The following is a 21,151-nucleotide window of genomic DNA, read 5'->3' as shown; positions in this document are numbered from 1 at the left end:
TGAACTAGATCCTTTTATTATAATGGTCATTATTAGGATAATTAGCAAAACTTGAATGAGGATTAAATGGTAATAATCTTTATGTTATTTTCTGATTTTTGGTATTAAGATATTATGAGAATGTTCTTGTTTTTAAGAAATATTAAATTATTTGAGGTTGTGTGGTAGATATCAACAAATAACTCCCAAATGGTTAAGGAAAAGGAATTATTTGTATTGCATCTGTAACTTTTCTGAAGGTTTGAAAACGTTTCCAAAAATTACTATTTTAAAAAAGGAAAGTTAGAAGGCTGCTCTATGAGATCTAGTAGATTAGCTCATTAATTTTTTTTTTAAACACCAGGCATTGTATTTAAGACTGTTTGGCGCCATCAAGTGTTCAAAGTTATGTATGTTCACTTTAATTTGAAAACTGACCTTCCTGGTTCTAACATAAGAAATTAAGTCAATTCTAAAGGAAATCAACCCTGAACATTCATTGGAAGGACTGATGCTGAAGCTGAAACTCCAATACTTCAGCTATCTGATACAAAGTACCAACTCATTTGAAAAGACCCTAATGCTGGGAAAGACTCGAGGCGGTAGGAGAAGGGGACGACAAATGATGAGATGGTTGGATGGCATCACCAATGCAATAGACATGAGTTTGAGTAGGCTCCGGGAGTTGACAGGGAAGCCTGGCATGCTGCAGTCCATGGGGTCGCAAAGAGTCGGACACAACTGAGTGACTAAACTGAACTGATTCTCATGATTTCTCAATATTTTGAAACATTTTACATTTCACACTGCCTTCTCACAAAGATCAATAAAATGAGTATGGGCAAATGCTTGCCAAGTAAATGGAGCAGCCCCAATAAGTGTTCTGGAAAAAAAAAGAAAAAAACAACCATTTGATTCTGAGCACCTTATTCTTTATGCATTTTCCCACAACTACAGGATCCTTTCTTTGTGTCAGGTATTGTGCTAGATGCTGGGGCTACAGAGGTGAGTAAAATAGGATGCCTGCTATCAAAAAGTTCACATCATCTTATAGATGGACAGGACAGACATTCACAATTAATTGTGATAATTGCTAGGACAGAGGTGGCAATCAGAACAAATTCTTTGAGACAGGAGCAGTGAATGGATGGGGAAATTCAAGCACCAGTCTGCTTCTCTTCTGCTTCCTCATACTCTGTGGTAGGGATGTGAAGGGCAGCACTTGCCCACTGACACTGGCCCAGCTACACATGCAGTTTTCCAGCTTCTCATTCATGAGGCTTCAGGCACAAATCTAAAGATTTAAAGGAACGGGGCTAGGAAGGCCCACTCTGGCTGTCATGTCTAGACCTTGGGTGCCAGCACAACCTATCAGGAAAAAAACCCTTGCATTTTTGGGTTCTGGGCATTTGGCTGATGACAATACAGCTGGTACTTCTTTTTTTCATTCCCCTCCAGTCCTTGGATACACAGCTTTCTTGGAAGGGAACCCATAAAATAAAATAAAATAAAATAAAATAAAAGTTTGCCCAGAAAAATAAAGGGCACGAGGAAAAACTAGAGTACCAAAACCCCACCATAGATCTGATTGCTTTCTCTGTGTCTCTGTTTCATGTCATTTCCTAGAGCTGAACTTTCATGTCCTTTAAAATCATCTTTATATCCCCAGGGTCAGGAGAGTTCCTGGGAAGCTGGCTTTTAATAAATGTTTATTGAACTGAAAGTTAAAACAACAGAATAAAGTAAAGTTCAAAAGCACTTGGTCTTTGTGTAGCATTTATCTTGAAAGACCTTCATAAACACAAAAAATTCATATTCAGTGCCAACCCTCTGAGAAAAACTGTATTTTCTATGAAGTATGTATTCTACATGGTTTGATCCTACTTGGATTGCTTTAAGAACAGAATGTACCATCTTTATAAAGTTTGTGGGCAATCCTAACTAAAAGCAGAGGCCAGTGCTGAACCTGTCAATGTCTATCCAAATAAAATAAGGTGTCCGTAAATATCAAACCATTCAACTGGGGAATAAATTGTTCCTTAAGGTTAATGTTTAATCTACTTAAAAAATTTAAACAATCTAGAAGGAAACAGACAAATCAGAAAAGATGTTTTCTTACCTAAGTCTCCTTTTACCCTCCCCCCGCCTCAAATGGTAAATACTAAAAATAAACATATTTCCTTTAAATTGTAAAGTACAATATTTGGTTAACTCTAACCTGAAAGAATGCTCGAGCTTCTTTATACCTACACTCAATAAATCTAGAGTGTGGTATTTCTTCTAGAAAGTGCATTGGATCTTTTGGAATGAGAACATCTAATCCATCAACAGTAATTTGTTGTAACTCTGGCCTGAAAACAAAAATTAAGACTTATTACAAGGACTTAATTCAGAAAACTGGCAGCCTCTTCAAAGTACATTCAATATAACATAAGCAAAATAGCTAAAGATCAAGCATATAAGGTATCATTTTTAAAGATCTACTCTTTTAGCAACTGTCAAATATATAATACAGCAATGTTAATTAACTATAGTCATCATACTGTATATTATATCCCAAGAACTTATCTCATAACTGGAAGTTTTTACATTCTGAACACTTTTACTTGTAAGTATATATTCACAAACATACTTTATCCTGTGTCTGATCTCTTTACAAATATAGTAAGATTTGTATTCTTTTATGCCTCACTTCTGTCACTCAGCATTGTAGGATTCATTTCTGTTGCTAGAGCATGAGTTAAGAGCTTCTTCATTTCCCTGCCCCATGGTTCTTCATTGTGTAAACACACCACATTTTGTTTGGGGCACTGAGAACAATGTTTCTATGAACATTCGGATATATATTTCCTGGAGTATATGTACAAGAGTTGCTTCTTGTTGAATACTTACATTTCAAAACTTATTTGCATGAAATACATTTTAGGTTTTATACTAAATGTGAAAAAGAGAATAAGAATTCATGACTGAACAAGGTAGGTTTCACGTATTCCCTTTAGACCCTAAATTTACCTGTCAAAAGCTCCAGGATAACGACCAAACTGTAACTTTCGAAAAGGAACAAACTTCCTGTCGACGTGTCCTTTCAGCCGTAGATGGCCATGCCAGAGGTAGTTGCCACTCCTCTCATGAAAGACCACCAAGTGGATGGCATGACTGGCCAATTTGCAGATGTAGTGCAGGGGGATTTCAGTTCCAGAAAGTGAGTCTATCCAATCCAGCCGGGGGTCCTTGCTCTCGATCTTTAGGCACTGAAATCCCATATTTTCAGCTATCCGAAACCAGCCTTCCTAAAACAAAAGAAACATTTAAATATTTTAAATGTTTGAATATTTAAAATAAATACTAGTAGCAAAATTAAAGTTACTCTTAATACTGAATTAAGTCTTCTGTATTATTGTCCTAATCTGCTCTTTGCCTGAAGATTAAAAAACGAAGGTGGGGAAGGAAAGGTGGTGGTGGGAGAATTAAGGAAAGCATCAAAAAGAGAAACCAAAGAGCATGGAAGACATGTTCAAAGACTCTCTTTATGAAAATCAATACAAATTTCTCCCTTGGAATGAGAATGTCCATGCACTATAGTGTTCTCTGGTCAGCATCTCCAAAGTAAATGTTAATGTAAGGACTTAAAATTAAACCTGTGATTCTCAACTTAACTTCTAATAATCTTCAAAAGTGCTTCATAAGAGCAGGGTTTCTCATCTCATAGTTATATCCCAATGCCTTAAACTGCTACTAAAATAGAAGTCTATCATAATATACATCATTAGAAAACAGAATAAGATATACTATAAAGCAAAGTACATTTCAAACAGTTATTAGTTATAGAATAACTCTCACGTAAAAAGATTAACCTATAGGGTAGATTTTTAATCCTAACAACCAGTGCTACAGATGGTTAAACAGTATTAATTATTAAGAACACCTCACATTTGAACAGAAATATACAGTTTTTAAAGAACCTTTATAAACATTACTGTATTTATATATAACATCTATGGCTTCCCTGATAGCTCAGTTGGTAAAGAATCCACCTGCAATGAAGGAGACCCCGGTTCGATTCCTGGGTCAGGAAGTTCCCCTGATGGGATAGGCTACCCACTCCAGTATTCCTAGGCTTTCCTTATGGCTCAGGTGGTAAAGAATCCACCTGCAATGCAGGTTTGATCTGGGTTTGATCGCTGGGTTGGGAAGATTCCCCTGGAGAAGAGAAAGGCTACCCACTCCAGTATTCTGGCCTGGAGAATTCCATGGACTCTATAGTCCATGGGGTTGCAAAGAGTCAGACATGACTGAGAGACTTTCACTGACTGGTTGAATTCATGACATCGATCTTAAAGAGTAAGTAGCACAGATATTGTACATAAAGAAAAACACTCACATAAGTCCAAAGAGACAAAATTAACAAGAGGCAAAGCTACTGCCAGCATTTAGGTCTTATGTAACCAAATGCAAAGTTCTTTCTACTCTACACCACCACCTCTTTAAGTCTATATTTATATAATGTGTATGAAGCTTATTCACATTAATTATTTCATCTAATGTCCATAGAAACTATGGGAGGTCAACAGGGAAGATATTACACCTAATCTTAAGGAAAACAAAGTTCTAAGTGGTAATACCAGGCATTAAAGTTATTAAAGGTTGGAACTATGTCTAAAAAGTGATCATTCTGGTACAGAATGCTAACCAGTACCAATTACAATTGCCTTCCCCTTTCTGGATATAGAGTGAAATTGTGTTTTGGTCAAAGGAATGTGGATGGAAACATCAGATGCCACTTCTAGGCCTGGCCTTACAATGTTCCATAAGATCTCTGCTTTTTCTCTTTTATCTGCATGTAGAGAAACAAAGAACTATGGGATAGGGAAGCCACACAAATGAAACATCCTGCATCCTGGGGTACTGCTTATAGGAAAGTTATCCAGGAATACCCTTGACTAAGAATATTCACACTGGATTTTGTCAAGAGAAAATTACTCCTTTTTTGCACTAAGTCAATGAGATTTTAGGGTTGTTTTTAGCAGCAATTAATGTAACTTACCCTGTCTAAACTGTGGAAAATTCTGAAAGAGATGGGAATACCAGACCACCTGACCTGCCTCTTGAGAAACCTATATGCAGGTCAGGAAGCAACAGTTAAAACTGGACATGGAACAACAGACTGGTTCCAAATAGGAAAAGGAGTACGTCAAGGCTGTATATTGTCATCCTGCTTATTTAACTTCTATGCAGAGTACATCATGAGAAACGCTGGGCTGGAAGAAGCACAAGCTGGAATCAAGATTGCTGGGAGAAATATCAATAACCTCAGATATGCAGATGACACCACCCTTATGGCAGAAAGTGAAGAAGAACTAAAGAGCCTCTTGATGAAAGTGAAAGAGGAGAGTGAAAAAGTTGGCTTAATGCTCAACATTCAGAAAACGAAGATCATGGCATCTGGTCCCATCACTTCATGGGAAACAGATGGGGAAACAGTGTAAACAGTGGCTGACTTTAGTTTTCTGGGCTCCAAAATCACTGCACATGGTGATTGCAGCCATGAAATAAAATGATGCTTACTCCTTCGAAGGAAAGTTATGATCAACCTAGACAGCATATTCAAAAGCAGAGACATTACTTTGCCAATAAAGGTCCGTCTAGTCAAGGCTATGGTTTTTCCAGTGGTCATGTATGGATGTGAGAGTTGGACTATAAAGAAAGATGAGCACCGAAGAATTGATGCTTTTGAACTGTAGTGTTGGAGAAGACTCTTGAGAGTCCCTTGGACTGCAAGAAGATCCAAACAGTCCATCCTAAAGGAGATCAGTCCTGGGTGTTCATTGGAAGGACTGATGTTGAAGCTGAAACTCCATTACTTTGGCCACCTGATGCGAAAGGCTGACTCATTTGAAAAGACCCTGATGCTGGGAAAGATTGAGGGCAGGAGAAGGGATGACAGAGGATGAGATGGTTGGATGGCATCACTGACACAATGGACATGGGTTTGGGTGGACTCTGGGAGTTGGTGATGGACAGGGAGGCCTGGCGTGCTGTGGTTCGTGGGTTGCAAAGAGTCGGACATGACTGAGCGACTGAACTAAATTGACCCTGTCTAATACAATTTCACCTTGGTTCTCCTTATATTAGAATTAACTGCTGTAGGATTTCCTTTCTTCATAAACCTAAGAGGTGGAAAGTACTGACTGAGCGCAAGAGTGGCCGATTCAGAGCACGAATCTACTGTACAGGATGAAATAAAACCATTATAAATTGGTAAATTTAGGAAAAATTTAAAAGGCCAGACAGAACTTGAAGAGGAATCAGACCTCGAGTGTGAGGAGATAGACAAAACAGGAAGAACTATGAAACGGCTTGCCTTTTCATAATCATGACAGAGGAGAGTCAAGAACAAAGAAGTTGCTCCAATCAAACACAGCAAAGGCCTAACTAAAGGCTGTACTGCACAAATCTACTTCCAGTTGTGGGCTTCCCAGGTGGCTGAGTGGTAAAGAATACACCTGCCAATGCAGATGTGGGTTCAATAACTGGGGTCAGTAAGATTCCCTGGAGAAGGAAATGGCAACCCACTCTAGTATTCTTGCCCAGGAAATTTCATAGACAGAGCAGCCTTGTGTTTTGTTATTTATAGCTGAAAATATTCCTGATATAATTTATATCTTTATAAAAAATTTTAAATACAGTTGAAATTGGTTTAATCTTATATTGTTTTACAAAAGACACATTCCATTACCTGAAAGCAAATCATCTCACCTCATTCTTCCATAGTTGATACTTTAGTGCAAATGTAGTAAAGTCTCTTGGAACACAGAAAAACTTGCATTCTGAAGTGGAGGAGGCATGAGAAGTATTCTTGACTTGTTCAAAGTTTTTATTAATCAATTCCAGAATCAAAGGATCAATAAGGAACACGGGTACATTTTGACTGGATGTTAGCATAATAAATTTTTTAACTGCACGCTGTTTGAGAGGAAAAGAATTCCCTTAATTTTTCTAAACCAATACAATAATCTATCTCATTAAGTTTTATTCATTAATTTTATAAGAATACATATAGAGTACTTATTCAATACATATCAGGCTTACTACTTTGCTAACATTAAAAAACCCACAAATAAATAATACACTGTACCTGCTCTCAAGAAGTTCATGGTCTACTGAGGACAATGTACAAATATTTACAATATAAGATAAGTACAGAACAGCAATCAACTAATTAACTGCACATCAAAAGGATATCGAAACCTTCACAGAGGAAGCAGTATCTGAGATGACAACTCTGGACTTACAAATTATTCCCTTGGTAGTAGCTAAATCTTTTCAAGCAAAAGTTGGAGAGGAAATACCAGGTCTTTCAATTTTAAAAAATTAGTCATGTCAACATTTTCAAAACCAAAAATCAATTGTATGTGGAACTTTTCTTCATATTTGAAATACTGCTTAATAATCTTGCCAAGCAAAATACAAACTAAAATACACTGTCTGCTTGACCATTCCTGTATACAGTTTGACTTTCTAATAATACTGTAATACTGATATTTTAAAATACGATTCTGCTGAGCGGTAAGCAGAACATTCTACTGCAAAAAATAAATTTTGAAATTGGAATGGAAACCAAATAATCACACTTAGGAGTAAACAATATCTAAGAGTAGCCAAGAAAACAAAATAAATAGCATACATTGTTGCTTAAAAGCCTACGTTAATGAAAGCAATAATGACTTCAAAGGGATGTATGCCCATCAAAAAAGATGCTTCATGGAATTAAGGATAGATGATTACTCACAAAAATCTGAAGACACTTATAAAAACATATACAAGACAATAAACAGATTAGAATATCAGGAATTATAAAGATAAAAAAGTGAGACAAATGTATGAAATCAGTCTCTTATCCTTTGTTTTTACTGTAGGGTATTATGCAAATTTCATCTTTGCATGAAATGTTCCCTCGGTATCTCTAATTTTCTTGAAGAGATCTCTAGTCTTTCCCATTCTGCTGTTTTCCTCTTTCTTTGCACTGATCGCTGAGGAAGGCTTTCTTATCTCTTCTTGCTATTCTTTGGAACTCTGCATTCAGATGCTTATATCTTTCCTTTTCTCCTTTGCTTTTCGCTTCTCTTCTTTTCACAGCTATTTGTAAGGCCTCCCCAGACAGCCATTTTGCTTTTTTGCATTTCTTTTCCATGGGGATGGTCTTGATCCCTGTCCCTGTACAATGTCACGAACCTCATTCCATAGTTCATCAGGCACTCTATCTATCAGATCTAGGCCCTTAAATCTATTTCTCACTTCCACTGTATAATCATAAGGGATTTGATTTAGGTCATACCTGAATGGTCTAGTGCTTTTCCCTACTTTCTTCAGTTTAAGTCCAAATTTGGCAATACGGAGTTCATGATCTGAGCCACAGTCAGCTCCTGGTCTTGTTTTTGTTGATTGTATAGAGCTTCTCCATCTTTGGCTGCAAAGAATATAATCAATCTGATTTCGGTGTTGACCATCTGGTGATGTCCATTTGTAGAGTCTTCTCTTGTGTTCTTGGAAGACGGTGTTTGCCAAGACCAGTGCATTTTCTTGGCAAAACTCTATTAGTCTTTGCCCTGCTTCATTCTGTATTCCAAGGCCAAATTTGCCTGTTACTCTAGGTGTTTCTTGACTTCTTACTTTTGTATTCCAGTCCCCTATAATGAAAAGGACATCTTCTTTGAGTGTTAGTTCTAAAAGGTCTTGTAGGTCTTCAAAGAACCATTCAACTTCAGCTTCTTCAGCATTACTGGTTGTGGCAAAGACTTGGATTACTGTAATACTGAATGGTTTGCCTTGGAAACGAACAGAGATCATTCTGTTGTTTTGACCTAACAGAAGCAGAAGATATAAGAAGAGGTGGCAGGAATACACAGAAGAATTGTACAAAAAAGATCTTCACGACCAAGATAATCACGATGGTGATCACTCACCTAGAGCCAGACATCCTGGAATATGAAGTCAAGTGGGCCTTAGAAAGCATCACTATGAACAAAGCTAGTGGAGGTGATGGAATTCCAGTTGAGCTATTTCAAATCCTGAAAGCTGATGCTGTGAAAGTGCTGCACTCAACATGCCAGCAAATTTGGAAAACTCAGCAGTGGCCACAGGACTGGAAAAGGTCAGTTTTCATTGCAATCCCAAAGAAAGGCAATGCCAAAGAATGCTCAAACTACTGCACAATTGCACTCATCTCACACACTAGTAAGGTAATGCTCAAAATTCTCCAAGCCAGGCTTCAGCAATACGTGAACCGTGAACTTCCAAATGTTCAAGCTGGTTTTAGAAAAGGCAGAGGAACCAGAGATCAAACTGCCAACATCTGCTGGATCATCGAAAAAGCAACAGAGTTCCAGATAAATATCTATTTCTATGACTATGCCAAAGCCTTTGACTGTGTGCATCACAATAAACTGTGGAAAATTCTGAAAGAGATGGGAATACCAGACCACCTGACCTGCCTCTTGAGAAACCTATATTCAGGTCAGGAAGCAACAGTTAGAACTGGACATGGAACAACAGACTGGTTCCAAATAGGAAAAGGAGTATGTCAAGGCTGTATATTGTCACCCTGCTTATTTAACTTTTATGCAGAGTACATCATGAGAAACACTGGGAAATACAAGCTGGAATCAAGATTGCCAGGAGAAATATCAATAACCTCAGATATGCAGATGACACCACCCTTATGGTAGAAAGTGAAGAGGAACTAAAAAGCCTCTTGATTAAAGTGAAAGTGGAGAGTGGAAAAGTTGGCTTAAAGCTCAACATTCAGAAAACGAAGATCATGGCATCCGGTACCATCACTTCATGGGAAATAGATGGGGAAACAATGGAAATAGTGGTTGACTTTATTTTTTTGGGCTCCAAAATCACTGCAGATGGTGACTGCAGCCATGAAATTAAAAGACGCTTACTCCTTGGAAGAAAAGTTATGACCAACCTAGATAGCATATTCAAAAGCAGAGACATTACTTTGCCAACAAAGGTCTGTCTAGTCAAGGCTATGGTTTTTCCAGTGGTCATGTATGGATGTGAGAGTTGGACTGTGAAGAAAGCTGAGCGCCGAAGAATTGATGCTTTTGAACTGTGGTGTTGGAGAAGACTCTTGAGAGTCCCTTGGACTGCAAGGAGATCGAACCAGTCCATTCTAAAGGAGATCGGTCCTGGGTGTTCTTTGGAAGGAATGATTTTAAAGCTGAAACTCCAGTACTTTGGCCACCTCATGTGAAGAGTTGACTCATTGGAAAAGACTCTGATGCTGGGAAGGATTGGGAACAGGAGGAGAAGGGGACGACAGAGGATGAGATGACTGGATGGCATCACTGACTCGATGGACGTGAGTCTGAGTGAACTCCGGGAGTTGGTGATGGACAGGGAGGTCTGGCGTGCTGCGATTCACGGGGTCGCAAAGAGTTGGACACGACTGAGCGACTGAACTGAACTGAACTGAACTGATTATGCAAATACCAAGAATATAATAATCTCTGCTCCAGAGGTAATAATCTCTGCTCCAGAGGACTTTATTACCTCTTAGTGGGAGAGACAACTAAGTAAAAAGTTAGAATAAACAATGCTATGCCCCAAAATTCAATAACTTAGAGGAAATGGATAAATTTCTTTAAAAACACAATTAACAAAACTACCAGAAGATGAAACAGGAAATCTGACTTGCCTTATAACTATTAACAAAATTGAATTTGTTGTATAAAAAAAGTCGTGCCATCAAAACAAGAAAAAACTCTAAGATGATTCACTGGAGAATTCTATCGAAGATTTAAGGAAGAAATAATGCCAATTATACAAAAACTGTTTCCGAACTGAGCAGGAGGAAATACTTCAAACTCATTTTGAGGTCGGTATAATCCTAATAGCAAAAGCTGAGAAAGACATTACAGAAAAAGAAATAAAAGTATATACTACTGTCCCTCATGAACACAGATGCAGTGACATTTAACAGGATACTAAAAAATTAATTCCTGTAGTTAAAAAAAAAGAAAATACTATGACCAAGTATACTTTATCCCACGAATGAAAGGCAGCATTTGAAAATTAATCAATCATATTAATAGAATAAAGGGAGGAAACCTCTATGAGAATTTCAACACAAAAAAAAATTTGACAAAATTCAATTCCTATTTCATGATAAAAACCTCTCAGCAAACCAGGAATAGGACACTTGTTCAATTTGATAGAATATGAACAAAAAAATCTATTACTGAGTTTCAGGAGTTCTTTATTTATCCTTGATATCAACCTTTTGTCAGACACATGTTTTGCAAATATTCTTTATATTTTCTTGGTTCAGTTCTGCTTTTCACATATTTATTCATTTGGGGAAGCACCACAACTCAATGAATGAGGATTTTGGAAGCAAGCAGTTAGAATCTGGAATCACTTATTAGCCAACTAACCTTAATCTTTTGAAGTGAACTGAGGACAAACATGTATTAGCAGCATCAAGTCTATAAGGACTAAACGTGATACTCCATAAAAGCATGCGGCACAGTGTCTTCCCCTTGCCCTCTGTCACCTACTCCCACTTCCCACCAAGCTAGCTATTAAAACTGTCATAATTCAACAAATACTTACTAAGTATGTAAGTGAATGAACTAAATGAACTTGGCAATTGAAGAATTTCTCGATTGTCATACATACCCACTGTGTGCCATCAAATCCAATTCGGCTTCCTTTGGATTTTGATAAACCAGATCCATTCTAGAAAGATAACAAAAATAAAAGTTAGTAAATGCAAAGCCCAGCACTTAACATTACATTTAGGGCAGGTATGAGGTTCAACCTATGTAGCTGGCTAATAATCATTAAAAAGCATAATCTAAATACATATAGTCATGAGCTAAGAATTCTACAATTATATAACTACCCAAGATGGACAACATTGAGACTGCTCTAATTTATGAAACAGGCATATATCGTCAACATCTCAGAATCTATTAACTTCCATCAAATAATAGTAAACTCTTTGCTATCTCTTTAGAATTAGTATATTTATAAGATCTTCAGAAGCTACTAGATTCTAAATCACTGTCTCTTTATCTTTATGCCTAAAGGTTTATAATAAAGGTAAGTTATAACACTACACTTCCCTGTTAGGCACTATATTAAAAAAAAAATAAAAATCAACTTTGTACTAAACTAAGTCTAACATTTTATCAAAATTATTTATCACTGAACTCTTTCCAATGAGTGATGAAATGTTTGGAAAAATAACAATTTTCACATAATTCTATCAGAAAATTTCAACATCACTGAAACTTTGCACCTCTGACTTTTAGTGTGTTATTATAATAATTTTTAACTGCAATTCTGAATTGCTCCTTATCATGCCCATGAAGAGGAGAATTTCAAAGAAATATTTCTGCAAGGATTTTAAAAACTGATTGATTTTAGGTACTGCAAAAGTAAAGTATATTAGGAAGATATACAGCTAAAATGAAGTTTAATAATGAGAAAGAAGGAAAAAAATGTTACCTTTGCTGATAAATAGTGCTTGTAGTAGTACAACTGAAATAGCAGAAATGCAGAACTTGTCAAAGTTAAAACCACCAAAATCACGTTCTTACTGATTCTACTCATCAGTTTGCAGTGCTCACTTGGTTGTCTTTTGAAAGTAACCCAGTTGGTTTCATCTTTTGGGGTAAAAAGATAATCTTGTTTTCTGTGAACAAGATTTCTGAAGAGCAAAAACAAAAGCCTATATTTAATTTTTCAACTTTATTAACCATGAAAAAGTTACCTAAAGTTCAACAGAACATTCTTTGATTTGGTAATGTCCTATCCTAAAGAAATCATCAGATATAAGACCAAACCTGGAAGAACAAAAATGTTTATCATGGCATTCTTTACAACTGCAAAAAATAAACTTAAGTGGGATATCCATAAAAACTGACCAACAGAGATGGGAGGGATTCTCTTCCAGGGTTTCTGATTTAGTAGAACTGGGGTGAGGCCTCTGAGTTTGCAGTTCTGATGCATTCTCAGGTGATGCTGATGCACATACTAAGAACCACTGCCAAAGAAAAAATAAACTTTTGGTCAAGGAATATCACCTGTGTAACAGCTCTGTTGTCTAATGTGATGTAGGTTGTGGTCAGTTTTTATAAATATCCCATATACATTTTCAGTTTTTGGCAAGTGTAAAAAGTCATGATAAAAAATTTTATTCTTTTTTAACATGTACACACTGCTTTATTTACTTATTTTTGGCTGCACTGGGTCTTCATTGCTGCACACGGGCTTTCTCTAGTTGCAAAGAGCAGGGGCTACTCTCTAGCTGTGATGTGTGGGCTTCTCCTGTGCAGTGGCTTCTCTCGTGCAGTACAGGCTCTAGGTGCATGGGCTCGGTAGTTGTGACTTGCTGACTCTAGGGTGCGCAGGCTTCAGTAGTTGTGGCACAGGGGCTCATTCGTTGTGGCTTGCAGGTTCCAGAATGTGACCTCAGTAGTCGTGGTGCACAGGCTTAGCTGCTCCGTGGCATGTGGAATCTTCTTGGATCAGGGACTGAACCACGTCCCCTACGTCACCAGGGAATTCCTTAAAGTTTCTGTTCATCTTTGGTCCCATCTGACTATTCCCTTAGAACAAGTAAATTTAATACAGTTCTATTTCTTCTTACCTCCTCTTCACTGTTTGCTTTTGGTCATACACACAACATTTGGTTCTTCAAATGTTTATCTTTATTCCTTTAACTATATACTGCTGCTGCTGCTGCTAAGTCACTTCAGTTGTGTCCAACTCTGTGTGACCCCATAGACGGCAGCCCACAAGGCTTCCCCGTCCCTGGGATTCTCCATGCAAGAACACTGGAGTGGGTTGCCATTTCCTTCTCCAATGCATGAAAGTGAAAAGTGAAAGTGAAGTCGTGCAGTCATGTCTGACTCTTAGTGACCCCATGGACTGCAGCCTACCAGGCTCCTCCGCCCATGGGATTTTCCAGGCAAGAGTACTGGAGTGGGGTGCCATTGCCTTCTCCGTTAACTATATACTAATACCTCTATTACTTCATGCATAAACTTTGTCTTTAGTTCTCCAACTAAAAAAATAAAAGGAAATCTATTAACACCTTCTACATCTCTCCTTTTAATCCTGACTTTTATTAGTTCACTTTGCTATAGTTCTTTTTTACTCTGAAATACAAATCTGTTTTTAAAATCTTATTCCTACTATGTTTCCCTGCCAGTCCTTTCACTGTATCATCTCTGTTCATCTATTAGATAGCTGATGTTCATCTTCTCCTTAGAATATGGGCATTATTTACCTTGAGTTCTTGCGTTGTTCAAAAACAGGTGTCAACTAATAGTTTGGCTTTGAGGTTACATTCTCTTTCCTCTGATGACTTACAGGATTTGTACCACTGTCCTGCAATACTAAATACTCCCTTTACAATATGTGATCCTTTCCCTGGCACTACAGGCAAGATGATCTTTTTAATGCATGAGCAAAGAACACGTTCCTTAGTTTTGAAAAACAATTTTTTAAAAACTAGGTTATGTAATGATATTAATGATTTTTATTAGTTTTTCTTCATTATGTGCTCTTCCAATCTGTAGAATCAAGATTTCTTTCTCTGCAACAGGTTTTCTTATGTGTTTTGAATACTTTCTGTTTTAATGTTGAATTTCTATTTCCAGAACTACAATTAAGCATTTGTTTCATCTCCTTTCATTCCCATTTCACTTTGCTCAACTTTCAAAAGCCTGTCGTCATAACCCTTACTGAGTTTTCAACAATATCAATTCTCCTTTCTGTTTCCTATGCGGCTTTTTATTCCTGATTTTATTTTTCTTTCTTAGTTCTGCCAAATTATGACTCATTATTTACCACTGTCTTACTATTTCTTCCTAGCCAGTTACCTTTCTCTATTTTAAAGAAGTGGCTGTGCTGTGCTTAGTCACTCAGTCATGTCCAACTCTTTGCAACCCCCTGGACTGTAGCCTGCCAGGCTCCTCTGCCCATGGGATTCTCCAGGTAAGAATACTGGCGTGGGTTGCCATGCCCTCCTCCAGGGGATCTTCCCAACCCAGGGATCAAACCCAGGTCTCCCACATTGCAAGCAGATTCTTTACCAGCTGAGCTACCAGGGAAGCCCTTAAAGAAGTGGTTGTCTCCTTAAATTTGTTACGCCACTACAGTTTTCTCGTGGGTCTTCATCATACGTTTTTCCATTTCTTTTTGCTTTTCTTTCTGTAACACTTGTGTAGATACTGTACTCATTTTCTTTTTATCACTGTTTATCTTTGAATGAAAGGAGCTTCACTCAGGCCTATTATTTGCAAGAGGATCGTAGGAGGAAGAATTAAGGCTGTGTTCTGGACTAGAAGGTAGAGTCTCTAGCCTACAAGAGAGCTCTTTATGACACAGGGTTTCCTGTGCATGCGTGTGTGAGAGAGACAATGTATGTGAGAACAAGGAAGAGAAAGATGTTTAGCCATTATTTCTTGCCTCATCAAAAGAGCGCTTCCTGCAAAGGTCATGTATCTGTGTGCTTTCTCATTTGTTCTTCCTTTCCTGCTAGAATATGTTGCCAGACATCCCAAGGAAGCTTCTCCTGCTGCTTTTCTATGCACCCGACACCACTGTAAACAGATCTATCTTTCACTGCTCTGTCGGTTCTACCTGAGATCTCTTTCTGTCAGAATGCTCTTTTAATCTCTTCCTGCTTACATTTGACAAACAGTTCTCAAATATTTCAATTTGGGATACAGGACTCTAGTCCTACTGAAGATATAATTATAACTGACCCTTGAACAATGCAGGGTTAGGGACGCCAACATTTTATGCAGCTAAAAATCTGCATATAACTTATAGTTGGCCCTCCATATATATACGTAGTTCCTTTGTATCTGCATTTCCTTCATATATGTGGTTTGCATCTGTGGATTCAACTATCCAGGGGTCATATAATACTGTAGTATTTACTACTGAAAAAAAATCACATGTAGTTCAAACTTATGTTGTTCAAAGGTCAACTATACATCTCTGTCTCTCATTTTCCTTGCTATTTCAGGGTAATTTCAGATAGAAGAGGGCACAAATGTTTTTACTCTGCCATCTTTAAATCAGAATTCATAGGATTTTGAAACAATCCAAATGGGCTTCCAGAGTGAAAGCCTATATATAGCAAACATCCAATGATGTTACATAAAGTCAACAAACTACTTAAGAGAAATATCACCAGTGATGTGAGTAATCTACTTGATTTACAGATAATGCATCAAGCAAAGATAACTGAAGAAATCATGATCATATTCTATCTCCTAAAACTGTAAAAATTAGCAACATCAAACAATATTAATAATGGTATTAGTCCTGCTGTCAGCTAAAACCTCCTAAAATAAGACAGTTAAATATGTACTGTGATAAGGATAGCTCACAAGATAATAAAAAGAACACCCTTTATTTTCAGTATTTCAGCTCAGCTTTTTGTAATTGTGTTAAAAAGTACATCAATGTATTGTACTCTGATTCCTAAAATCTAAAGTAACACTTGGAGTGTGTTATAGTCCAGTCTTTCCTGTGCTTGAATTAAAAAATGGGAAGAAAATATAAAAGACCTACATAAACCACTACAGAAAAATAAAGTCAGAATTAATATCTTGTTCTCTTTTTGGACATAACTCTAACCTACTATTAATTCTTACATGAACTAAATCTCCAAAATATATCATCAATCACAACTACATTTTTATTATCAAGATGATATCCAATTAACTTTATTTCATTATTTATTTTCTGTAAATGCCAAACCAATTTAGCTAACTGCAAAGATAAGAATATTAGCCCATCAAAACATTCCTTTTTGTTAGCACCATCTCTTCATTAGGAATGGAATTACCACTTTAAAATGAGTAATGTATACTTAAGAGGCCAAGGCTTACTGAGTTTACCTCTAAAATATCTCTTGCACCAACTTCCTCTTCTTTCTTCATTGTCATTCTAATTTAAACTCTAATTGTATAAATGTCTTAATTCTATTTGATGTCCCAGGCTCCACTTTCTGCCTACTCATAATCTTACACTGACAGACATGCCAAGCTGCTGATAAATGAATCAAATTACATCATCAAAATTTTTCAATGGTTCCTTAACACCTACAAGCAAAGCTCAAGTTTCACATAAATTTGACCCATGAACAACACATATTTGAACTACACAGGCCCACTTACACATAGATTTTGTTTTTCAATAATAAACACTACAGTATTACACGATCTGCTATTTACTTAATTTGTAGATATGGAACTGCAGACATGGAGGGCTGACTCTACTACATGTAGATTTTTGACAGTGTAAAGGATGGTGCCTACCATCCAGTTCTACAAGAATCAAGTCTTTAGACAATGCAGTTGCTAACCTATAATATATGTGAAAGGAATTCAGGGTGAAGGGCAGGATGAAGCACTCTGCCCTCTGGGAAAACAGGCCTTTAGATAGTTGGAAATATTTCAGGAGAACAGCTTATGAACCTGGACTCTTACATCTTCCCATATTTAGAAAAGCACTAAAATCATTAACTGAGATACATGTTCCTTGTGACTAGGAGTAAACTTCTACAGAGATGTATGCACGAGTGCACATACCTCTTTGCAAAATTATGTATCTATTGACCTCCCCTATCTACTTCCTCTTCTAAGAAATTACTCAGAACTATCTGAGACCATCTCCCAAATAAAACTGAAACTCACAGTTCTCACGATGTGTGTTTTTATTTCAGTTGACAGAGGTTTGGCACCCCTGACTGTATTGTTCAAGGTCAAATACAGAAGCATTCAATGGCATTCACAATCTAACTGAACACAAGGCAAATTTTATAGACTTTCTCCCACTTCACACACTCTATGGTCTCTGCCCAAGTATTCCTGGAACACACACGACACTTTGCTATCTCTTTGCTTTTGTTCATTTCCTCTTGTCTGAAGTATTCTCACCTATTTCCAGAGAACCAGTTCTATACCTCTTTACACAGCTCCTCTCAATGACCTTCCTTTATGAAGTCTTTCACACTCTTCCAAGTCAGAAGCAATCTCTTCCAGCTATAAATTCCTAGTCTTACCTTCTTGCAAGGAATAAATATTTACTGTCTACCTTAAAAGGGAGAAATGCCAACAAAATGCTAAGCCCTGAAGAGAAAATAAGTAAAATACCATTCCCTATCTTCAAAGATTTTAGAGATGAGTATATAAGAGTTAGAATGGTGATTGATGGTGGTGAAGGGTAAGAAGTCCTAAAGAACAGCATGGGAAGTATTTTCCAAAATGCACAACCACCATCCTTACCACCTTCACATCTATTAAGAAACACTATTCTGGTTTGTGCTAGACTGTATTAGAGATAAATATAGAGACACTATCAAGGTGTAATGGTTATGAAGGAGTAAGTACAGGCTACTATGGAGCACAAAGAGAGGAAACTAACCCTAAGGCTTTTACTATTTTCTGTTTTGAAATACAGATATTCAGTTCAGTTCAGTTCAGTCACTCAGTCGTGTCTGACTCTTTGCCACCCCATGAATTGCAACACACCAGGCCTCCCTGTCCATTAACTCCTGGAGTTCACTCAAACTCACGTCCATCAAGTCAGTGATGCCATCCAGCCATCTCATCCTCTGTCATCACCTTCTCCTCCTATCCCCAATCCCTCCCAGCATCAGAGTCTTTTCCAATGAGTCAACTCTTCGCATGAGGTGGCCAAAGTACTAGAGCTTCAGCTTTAGCATCATTCCCTCCAAAGAATACCCAGGGCTGATCTTCAGAATGGACTGGTTCGATCTCCTTGCAGTCCAAGGGACTCTCAAGAGTCTTCTCCAACACCACAGTTCAAAAGCATCAATTCTTCCGTGCTCAGCTTTCTTCACAGTCCAACTCTCACATCCATACATGACCACTGGAAAAACCATAGCCTTGACTAGACGGACCTTTGTTGGCAAAGTAATGTCTCTGCTTTTCAATATGCTATTCAGGTTGGTCATAACTTTTCTTCCAAGGAGTAAGTGTCTTTTAATTTCATGGCTGCAGTCACCATCTGCAGTGATTTTGGAGTCCCAAAAAATAAAGTCTGACACTGTTTCCACTGTTTCCCCATCTATTTCCCATGAAGTGCTGGGACCAGATGCCATGATCTTCGTTTTCTGAATGTTCAGCTTTAACCCAACTTTTTCACTCTCCACTTTCACTTTCATCAGGAGGCTTTTTAGTTCCTCTTCACTTTCTGCCATAAGGGTGGTGTCATCTGCATATCTGAGGTTATTGATATTTCTCCCGGCAATCTTGATTCCAGCTTGTGCTTCTTCCAGCCCAGCGTTTCTCATGATGTACTCTGCATAGAAGTTAAATAAGCAGGGTGACAATATACAGCCTTGACGGACTTCTTTTCCTATTTGGAACCAGTCTGTTGTTCCATGTCCAGTTATTATAATACATGAATCATCTCTCCTATCACACTAAAAATGATTGAATATCCAGAAATAATAAAACTTAAAAAAAAATAGTTTTGTATTCTCTTGAACATTGTGCAGTTATTTGAGTATATTTAGCATACTTATAAATAAAAAAAAGTATATTCTGGCCTGGAGACTATATAGTCCATGAGGTCGCAAAGAGTCAAACATGACTAAACAACTTTCACACTACAGCACAGAATTAGTCTTAGATGACTTGGAAACAGGCTCTAACTAGTGCATGAACTAGGATTTGGCAATTAAGAAGAAAGGAATGGGCAGATCTGCTTCCCAACTGAACCTTTAATGGGTTATAGGTGTCAGAGTTATCAGTCCTATCAGTCTTTGAGCCAGGGTAACTACAGACCAAGACTGTCACCTCCAGCCAAGAACAAACACATTCTTTTACCCTTTCTTTTGTCCTTTATTATCAATTTGTATCAAGGCATGAGAAAGGCTGGAAAAAACTAGTGGTAGATGACAGCCGCACACAAATTTGAAGGAAAAATGTATAGGATGGGAAGCTCAAGATAGTTCTCAGGCTCTTACTACAACCAAGAGCAGCATTTCATATTCTTTCAGCTTCCCATTGCCATTTCACGTTATCACTTGTTCTTTGATGGTAATAGCACGAAAAATTTTGGCATCTGCCTTAACCTGACACCCGTCCCCCACTACTCTTTTGAGGATTATTTTGATATGGATCTGTTTGAAAGAATGTCAAACTGTCTGACTTTCTTATTCCACTTCTCCCCATTAGTGCCTTCTGGATCACCTCTCTTGATATCAGAGGCCCTTGAACAAAAAATGACCAGCCCTAGCAGTGAAGTTTGGTTTGTAGATGACGTGTGTTAGCCTGGTGCCCTCAATGCTGCTAGACCCAATTTACTCAGGAACACTGAGAAATGCGAGGAAGGCATAGTGGTGACAGAATTGAGATTCAAATACATCCTGCACTGCAAAATAAAACAGGAGGCTAAATTAGAGAAGAAAGAGGGTAGTGTAAACAGTCAAAGCCATTGTTTTAAAATAAGGTAGCAAACTGGAAGATATAAAGAGAAAATGCTTCTGAAGATGTATTCAGAGAGAAGATGGGGGGGAAAAGTCAACATTTTCAGCTGTTCTAAGCCAAAAACACACCAGTAGCAACCGATGCTATCCATCTTACTTAAATACCACTGGTCCTAATGTACCGTTCTTTTTCTTTCATTGCTAACTTTGCAAGACGGTCAGTAACCTGGAAGCAAAGGTTAGACTGTAAGGGTTTAAGAAGTCTCTTCATCTGCTTACCACTCATTCATTTCTTAACCATTTGCAATATAACCTCTCTCAAAATGCTGACAGTGGAAGATTAAAAAATTAGTCTCTCCATTTGATGCTCCAGAAAAATCCAAAATACACAGCAACTCCTTCTGAATGACTATGGAGTAGTGAGCTTTTAGAGAATGTCTGAAATGAAAGACCTAGATAAGAAAGAAAATGAAAAAAAAAAAAAGAAAGAAAGAAAATGAAGACAGGAGGGAACTGATATATGGGGACAAAGTAAAAGGGTGAAGGAAGTGGCCCTGCCTACAAAGTGTACTGTTCTGTGTTTGATATGAAATCTGGATGGATGTTCTCTTCACATTCATTTTTTCCTAATCATTTAATTAGATATACTTCCCGTGTCTACTGACTGATTACTGC

At 37.5% G+C, this 21,151-nt stretch overlaps 1 protein-coding gene across 3 annotated transcripts in view; it reads right to left on the bottom strand.

Moving 5' to 3' along the window:
• FKTN (fukutin) overlaps positions 1-21,151 on the bottom strand; it is a 94,448-nt gene that overhangs the window by 66,285 nt on the left and 7,012 nt on the right. For all 3 annotated transcript variants that reach the window (XM_025282168.3, XM_045165158.1, XM_006061545.3), the window contains exons 2-6: positions 12,502-12,703; positions 11,668-11,727; positions 6,736-6,942; positions 2,992-3,269; positions 2,198-2,330 (exon numbers count right to left, since the gene is read on the bottom strand). In XM_025282168.3, coding sequence (XP_025137953.3) covers positions 2,198-2,330; positions 2,992-3,269; positions 6,736-6,942; positions 11,668-11,727; positions 12,502-12,606 — 783 coding nt within the window. In that variant the 5' untranslated portion in view covers positions 12,607-12,703. The remainder of the gene's footprint in view (positions 1-2,197; positions 2,331-2,991; positions 3,270-6,735; positions 6,943-11,667; positions 11,728-12,501; positions 12,704-21,151) is intronic.

Source organism: Bubalus bubalis, chromosome 3 (genome assembly GCF_019923935.1).
Source record: "Bubalus bubalis isolate 160015118507 breed Murrah chromosome 3, NDDB_SH_1, whole genome shotgun sequence".
Taxonomy (NCBI): Eukaryota; Metazoa; Chordata; class Mammalia; order Artiodactyla; family Bovidae; genus Bubalus; species Bubalus bubalis.
The sequence above is the reverse complement of the archived record's forward strand: the minus strand, read 5'-3'. Positions and strand labels throughout refer to the sequence as shown.